General features: G+C 32.4%; 1 protein-coding gene across 1 annotated transcript; it reads right to left on the bottom strand.

Annotated features, from left to right (window-relative positions):
• Nucleotides 1-579: 579 nt before the first annotated feature.
• LOC139885250 (ras-related protein Rab7-like) lies at nt 580-3,150 on the bottom strand. Its single transcript, XM_071869181.1, has 7 exons — nt 3,092-3,150; nt 2,954-2,980; nt 1,823-1,922; nt 1,527-1,673; nt 1,092-1,172; nt 790-935; nt 580-643 (listed from the first exon to the last, which is right to left on the bottom strand). Exons 1-7 carry the CDS (start codon nt 3,148-3,150, stop codon nt 580-582), a joined length of 624 nt encoding a protein of 207 aa, XP_071725282.1.
• Between the last annotated feature and the right edge of the window lie 4,978 nt (nt 3,151-8,128).

The following is an 8,128-nucleotide window of genomic DNA, read 5'->3' as shown; positions in this document are numbered from 1 at the left end:
TAACTAAAGTTATTGTATATTTAGTCTCCTTAACTAATGGAGTTCGAGTTTTTGAAATTAATTGAGGGAAAATTCCATCGAAAGAGTTATACCCTTCGATCTGTCGACCCAGCTCGAAACATAGATCGTTGGATTCTGAAATCGATAGCTTCGACCAAATGTAGTTTAGAATACAATAAGTATGTAACAACTGCATATAGAATATATAGAAAAATTATCAGGATATCAAATTTGCAGGTTTACATAAGGTTACATTTTACATCACAAAGAATTACAAAATGTAGCTTAACACAGATTTGACCTTATCTAATTTTTATTTTACATAAATATGGAAATTGAAAGAAGTGGATTGAATATTTATAATTGTAAATTTACACAGTGCTACGCCACTGTAAAAGTCTAGGGTTCAATATAACTAAAGATAAATTAGAAGGTTCATTTGAGCTATTTAGTGAATACTTAAATAAAATTTATTAGATTTTAAGGATTGTTCTATAAAAAATTTAAAAATCGAGAAACACCTTCGTGAATATATGGCTCCATCACTGTATTGACATATATTTGTTAGTCAAACTTTATTCAACATGCACAACCTCCTCTTTGCTCCACCTCTGAAACTGTTTCCGAAATACCCTGGAAATAACTACATAGAGAGATCACAAAATAATTACTTAAAAGCATAATACTTACATAGATAGAGTTGACTATACAATTCGAATTCAAATCACAAATAATAAAAATCCTTTGTGTTATAAAAATTGAAAGAGAAATGTGTATATGCTTGCTTACATATCTTGTTGATGTTCATTGTTTAACGCAATATCGGCAACACATAGGAATGCTTCATCGACATTGTAGTTTTCTTTGGCCGAGGTCTCGAAATAAGGCAGGTTACCCTTTGAAGCGCACCATTCCCTCGCTTGCCTTTCCGTAACCTACCAGAATTATATTAAGTCATGATTGATGATCTCTGATTTGTATATATAAATAAATAAATATATATATATATTTACAAATATCAAGTATGGGACATAAATTAATTTATAACTTTAATTTCAAAGCAAATTAAATTGACATTTCATTGTTTGTACCACTCGGCTATTTCCACCATCTACATCTATCTTGTTGCCCACCAGTATGAAGGGAAATCCCTCTACATTAGTCGGATCGGCCTGGATTTTTAATAAAGAGGAAATATAAATTAACACGAAGAAGAAGAATATATATTAGCTCGTGTTATCTAGATATGAATCTGCATTATTCTTCATGATCCACTCTAAGTACTTAATCCCTACATTTAATAAATGTTGGGATATTCTGTCCTTTTTTATGGATGTTAGAGAAAAATGACCAAATAGCTCAATATTTGTCAAATATAGATACCAAGTAATTAAATGTTATTTGTCAAACATAGAGACTAAGTATCTAAAGTAGGACATTAATTATAGACGAAGTGAACATTAAAATAAAACGTTAGGGACCAATTTTATAGCCTTGCCTATATATACTCCTAAAGAAAGACGGACCTGTTTGAGGAACTCGTCGCGCCAATTGTTGAGAGTATCAAATGTTCGCGGTACATTAACATCATAAACAAGAACACAACAGTCAGCTCCTCTGTAAAATGCACCTCCTAGACTTTGAAACCTTTCCTGCCCTGCTGTGTCCCAAATCTGTCAACCATTTACATGATTCCATTAATTAAAATGATACATTATCAAATTAATAGTATATGTTTTATTTAATTTTTTTTAATGAATCAGTTAAGATTTAATTATATAACATGGAAAGTGTTGCAATTAATCTGCAGACATATACCCACTTGCAAAGTGACCAATTTTTCCTCAATGTGTAGTTCCTTGGTGACAAAATCTGCCCCAATTGTAGCTTTATAGTGTTGACTGAACTTCTTGTACACATATCTACAAACTTGTAGTTAAGAGTTCACATGAAAGTGCAATAAAGGTTCTTCTTGTTCTTTATAGTTTATATAATAAAGATCCTAGCACACATGTTATATTCAGTTTACTAACCAACTACCCTCAATAAAGCTGATACTAGCCAGAACTGAACAAATTAAAATAAAAATAAAAAAATCCCTTGCCTTTTTGTGGGCTTCAAATAAAAAGTTAAAATAATAATTAAAATTTAATTTCATCTTAATAAGGGGTTGAGCTTAATACTCGACATATCTTTCGAAACTTTTTTTGCTAGCTTTTCCCAAAAGTAATGTATCCTTTTTCGGTATAACATGAGCATTTTGGATACCTTATGTAATGATTATATTGATGAGGTAAATAAAGAATCCAATGCTTAAGGTTTTTCAAAGAAATAATTTATACTCTTTCTGTCTCTAATTAATCGTCATTTTTTATATAAAATATATAAAAAATATGATATTTAATAATAATTATTAATTAGCTTTTCTATTGCATGAGACTAATCCCTAAATTATAACAATCAGTGCACCTCAGTTTTAACTGTCAGTACAGGCCACATAAAGAAGTAATTTATATATTTGATTGTAACTCTACTCCGATAATTATTTGCTCCCATTAAATGACATGATAAATTATGTGGAGTACTTCAAAAAAAATGTGGAGTACCTAGCTATCATCATGCAAGACTAAGAAATTAATGCTTTAGTTTTTTGTACTTTTCAGAAATTGTTAACAACAATTCATGGCTTAACTGGGTGGGTACACATTATTAAAGCCTTTCTATTGCATGCGTACTCTTGTTCGTCGATCAGCTATAGCACAAAATTCAAACGCAGCAAAAAGGCTAATTAATAGTTCTAAAGCTTAAACTTTTTTGATAGTCATGATCAACTTAATAAACAAACATAATCAGATTTGTTAATAAACGAAATTAAGCTTTCTAAGAATCGAGCATTTAGTAATCAAATAAAAGAGAGGACCAAGAGAACCAGCAGTGGAAATATAAAGGATACTGATTCATCAATGAAGTCTTGCCAACTCTGAAGATTAAAAATTAAGGGAAAAAAAATCAGAAGATTACATTATATGCAAAGTAATATATATGTGATTATCTTTTGCAAAAATAATTATTTTTTTGTGAAGCAACTTACCCACTATCACCGAGAAGGATGACCTTAAGCAAGGTTCTTCTCTTCATAGAAGTATTCATATGATCAACACCAGAGCAAGAGCCAAATAGAGGTTCTAGAAAAAGAAGAAAAGGAAAAACAAAATGAATCGAAAAAAAAATTATTTCTGTTTAGATTATATATGAGAAAACATTTGGTTTTATATATAATGAAGACGGGAAAATGACGGGTGGGTTAAATACACACTTATAAAGTCTAATATCACACTATTTTTTATGACTTACCAAATTTACCCTTTAAGATAATGAATATTTGAAAACCACCCGTCAAGCCTATTAACAGAGCTGATGTGGCATTCATATTCAAAACAAATTACATCTATTTTTTACTCCTAATTTATCTAATAATTTTCAAAAAAAAAAAATCAAAAAATGGAACCACGCACGACGCAGTCGCACCATCTTCCTCTTTCTTTCTTCACCGCGTCGGGCCTTTCCTCCCTCCCTCTCTTCTCTTGTTTCTCTCTTATCTCCTCCTCAACCTCTGTAACTTTTTGTTTAATAAATTCAGAAACCTTTTCGTTTGGTTGTAGTGCTATTTGCTTGATTAGAGAAGATGGATCTATGGAGATACAAGTTACCACGCAGCGAGTTTTCGAGATCGGAGGAAAGATATGAATAGAGATCGAGATAGTGAAAGAGTAATGTGGAGAGAGCTTGAGTCTGACCAAGGAATCGATTGACTAGGAGCAAGAGATGGGGAGTAGAGAGATCGATCCACACTCCATGGTGAAGGGGGAAGAAATAGAGACGAAAATGCATTAATATACCCAAACTGTCAATTATTTAAAATAAAAAAGAAAAAAATCATAAAACATCATTTATTTATATATGAATGAGTAGTATATATATATATATATTTTTTTTTCTTTTTTTTATTTAATAAACATACTATCAACCTAGTACAAACTAACATTTGTATTTCACTTAAAATTCAAATGGTAATGGAGATCCCATTACATGTGAAGTCTTGCCTGCCAAAAGCGAGGAGATTTATTAGACTAGGCGCCAGCGAAGCTCTTTATTCAAATTAATTTATTTTTATTTTGAACAGATGCTATAGAAGAAAAAAATTAATAATTATAGTAAAGCATTTAGTTGAGTAGCACAATCAAGATGACTTAATTGAAAGCTGTCAGTGACCCCTCCACTGTAATCGTGATTGCCTCGACCTAATCTAAAATTAAATTGACAGGGTGTCCCAAGAGTGTTTATATGATCAACTCATAAATAAACTATACTCTATATTGTTCTCACAGAGATTTTCTTATAGTCTAACTCTAACCTCGATATTTTCTTTAGGAAGTTCTTATATCATAAAAATATCTTCTTTTTTTATGAACATATCTTCATATGTAAATAAAAATTTCATTTGCTATTGTCCAACAATAAGCCTGATGATCCTCAAAACATTAGCTCAATAGTCCAACTCGGCTATAAGCTCAAATCGTCTTAGGGATTCCATATGCATACTACTGACTCTTTCTGAAAGTATAAACCATCCACCAAAGAATTAATAGAGACCAAGTCACTTACGATCCGTTTCAATCCAATTCAGTCCCTCTATCAAACTGATCCTTAAAAAACACTTATTAATAACATAATTGGCAGCGAGAAACGGAAAATTAATGAATTTTTTTTTATAAGGAGACAAACCTAAAAAAATATCAAATACAAAAAAAACAAAACAAAAAACTAAAAAGAAACTGATTAATCATTCTTGAAAAAAGAGAAAAAAAGCTAAAACGGACTTTTAAAAAACATATATTAATAGTGGAATTGACAGCAAAAAATGAAAAATATTTTCATCGAAGAGTTTCATTAAGATATCTTAGATCTTTATGTATACAGTTTATTAGAATTGTAACTACACTTATCTATCATTCTAAATGATACATATAAAAGTGTACTCATTTATAAGTTATTCTTCTTCAGAAAAAGATCCATCAGCCAGTGTGGCTAAAATAGACTCTAATTTAGCTTTGGGCATAGATTTAGTTAGTCGCGGACTAGTTTGGAAAATTCTATTGTTATCAGCTGCAGAGCAAGAGTCAGTTTTACTAGGAGTTGGAAAAATTGTATAAGAGGTGTAGTGAAATCATGGACTGACTTGGAGAAATTCTGATATATACTTATAACCTCAAAAATAGTAAAACAATTTATGGACTAGGTCCCGTGGATGTAGGAGTCATTATGATTCCGAACCACGTAAAAATATCGCGTGCACTCTTTTCTTTATCAATCTTACAGATTATTATACTGATTGATGTTTCTGCTTTATTGTTGTTAAAGTAGATTGTGCTTCAATCAACTGTACTAAAGCACTCAGATTAACTCACTTGTTTTATATAATTAGGACGGCCAAGGATTTTCAACAAATAAACAAAAAAAGACATGCGGCAAATATGGTTAAATCTGAATATTTAAATTTATTTTTTTTAGGCTGTGTAGTTGATTTATGTTATTTAAAAATTTGAAAGTGAAGTATTTTTTTTTAATGAATTTGTGAACCCTAGAAGGTAATCATTAAAAGCGATTTTAATATAATGATTTTTGGAAGTATTCTGATTTACTCTCATGTTGTTTGATTAGGATCGAAGAATTGGACATAAATCTCTATTTACGTCGAGATACTCTATGATTAACTGTTGTTGGTTTAGTTCCTCTGCATTTACTCTGAATCACTCGTTTTTGCTATCGATTTGTTGTTAATAGAACTCTGTTTTGCTATGTATGGATTGTAAAAACTTTCTAATACGTTGGTTTACTCTCTTTTCAGGCCACAAAATGGTGCACCATTTTGAAATGACTATTTCACATTATCAAAAAAATATTTTTATACTAAAGAAGCAGTGGTAAGATGGATATAATTTCATGACCATTTCATATTAATTCTAAATTTTTTTACTTATGTTTTGTATTATCTCATTGCATTTCAATTATTGTCAAGAGTTTAGCTGACTGAAATTCCAGGCTTTGAAGCTGCAATGCATATTCTCCTCAATTTGCCAGAGCAAGGACCCTATCCTATCCGTTTATGTAAATTTCAAAGCACTGAAGGCAGGAGTACCAGATTATCCACTGCAGAATTCCAAGAATTTGTCAAAGGACATGGCTTGAAGGTGGGTTTCAGTTTTTGGTTCAATTCTTTGACAGTGGAGGGTGAGAATCTCACTCCTCGAGGGACAATATTTGGGACCGATATTATAAATCCATGGCGACTCCCTGGTGAATGAGTCATTCGTACCTCGAATGATTTTGACCTAAACTCTATTACGAGAGATCTCGATGGTAATGAGATGCGGTTTTTAAAAGAGCCTTTAAGAAACTCTTCTTCGGTGGTTATCATAAACATGTTACAAAATAAGTACCATTGGTATGTTCTTAGCATTCTTTCTTATTAATTGATTTGTTATGTGTACATACTATAGATATTTGTTTAATATTTACTTGTTATTCTTTTCAGGTGCTCCGACCTAGAGTATTCCAACAGTCAAGACTTGTTGTTGATCAGGTCTTTCCAGTTCGACTTCTTTCCAGGTCGAGGGTTTACAAATGTGAGCCAAAGGTCGGTATGGAGGACAATCATTCCAGCAATATATCATACCATTAGTGGAGATTATTTTTTAAGGACGAGAAAATAACAGTAGGAGAGATATTTAGGCTGCTATGGGTAGGAATGACCTCAGAGCCATATATGTTCTTCCTCGATAAGGTTCTAAGAGTAGGTCGATCATCTTCGATTATTCCAAAAAGAAAATTATCTTTTTTTAATGGAGCCAACAGCCACTACCTCCATTCCATTTGAGTGCAGAGGCATTTGGGTAGGGTAAAATAGATTAAAAGGGATGGACGTAGAGTTAATCAAAAAATTGATCCAAAGGTTGGATCAATAGTCATCAACTCTTTCCATGTTACCCTAAATAGCCATCGTGTGAAGAAACATTAGGATCAGGTACATGAACCCTCCATCCACTTTTTCAGGAGAGGCAGCTACTGCCCGTTACTCCAAATAGCCACCGTGTGACTGGAATCATTCAGTCATATTCAAATGAGCAACGGTTTGGTAAGTAATACTTCTTTCTTTATGTTTCATTATATTTTAATTGGATTTCCATTTCCAATTCACATTTCTTGATACTGATCTTTGCATTTTTCTATCATCGCAGCCATACACTCGCTAAGGTGAAGATCGGTACGTGAAACTGTTAGATCGTTCAAGGCTAGTCATCCAGATTTTGGGATTGTATTTGCAGCTCAAGATAACTATAATGTAGCATATTTGGTAAGCAGTTAATACTGCTTTCTTTATTTTATTATAATATTTTAATTGGGTTTCATCTCCAATTCACATATCTTGACATTGACCTTCACATTTTTCTGCCATCGCAGGCATGCAAAAGCAACAATGACATGGAATATCAGACCGAATAGGTCAATTATGCTAAGAGAATGTATGACAATGGGTGGTAAATGATGCATAGGTCGAGTGAAGTATGTAGAGGTCTAGTTTATGATACTTCACATTTCGAGTCAGTAAACTGTGTGATGTTTCCAAATGTACGCCAATAATCCATTCCGATCCAGGTGTTCTTTACCACTCATCCTAATATCTTCCTTCGCGTAATTGGCCTGGCCTAATCGAGAAAGTTTGCATCCTATATTATCCAAATGTACGCAAATACTTCACTCGATAGTAACTGTTCCAGACAGTTCGTAGGTCTTCTTGTATGCCAGCGTTCAGGTTCTCGACGATAAGAAGGGGTCAATTATACACGTTGATCATTTTCTTGTTAAGGATCGATGAGCTCAACTACTCTATTTTCCAACAAAATGATGAATGGGATGAATTGGAGGTATGAGATCAGCTGGAGTCAGCTTTAAGTACACCTCTTGATGTCCACATGTGATTTTTCAGTATCCTTTAAAATAAAGGGATAAATGGAATGAATGAGTAGGAAGCAACCCAGAGTCTGACGGAAACAATCGAGATTCTGAG

This window comes from Rutidosis leptorrhynchoides, unplaced genomic scaffold (genome assembly GCF_046630445.1).
Source record: "Rutidosis leptorrhynchoides isolate AG116_Rl617_1_P2 unplaced genomic scaffold, CSIRO_AGI_Rlap_v1 contig9, whole genome shotgun sequence".
Taxonomy (NCBI): Eukaryota; Viridiplantae; Streptophyta; class Magnoliopsida; order Asterales; family Asteraceae; genus Rutidosis; species Rutidosis leptorrhynchoides.
This window is presented reverse-complemented; position numbering and strand designations above follow the sequence as displayed.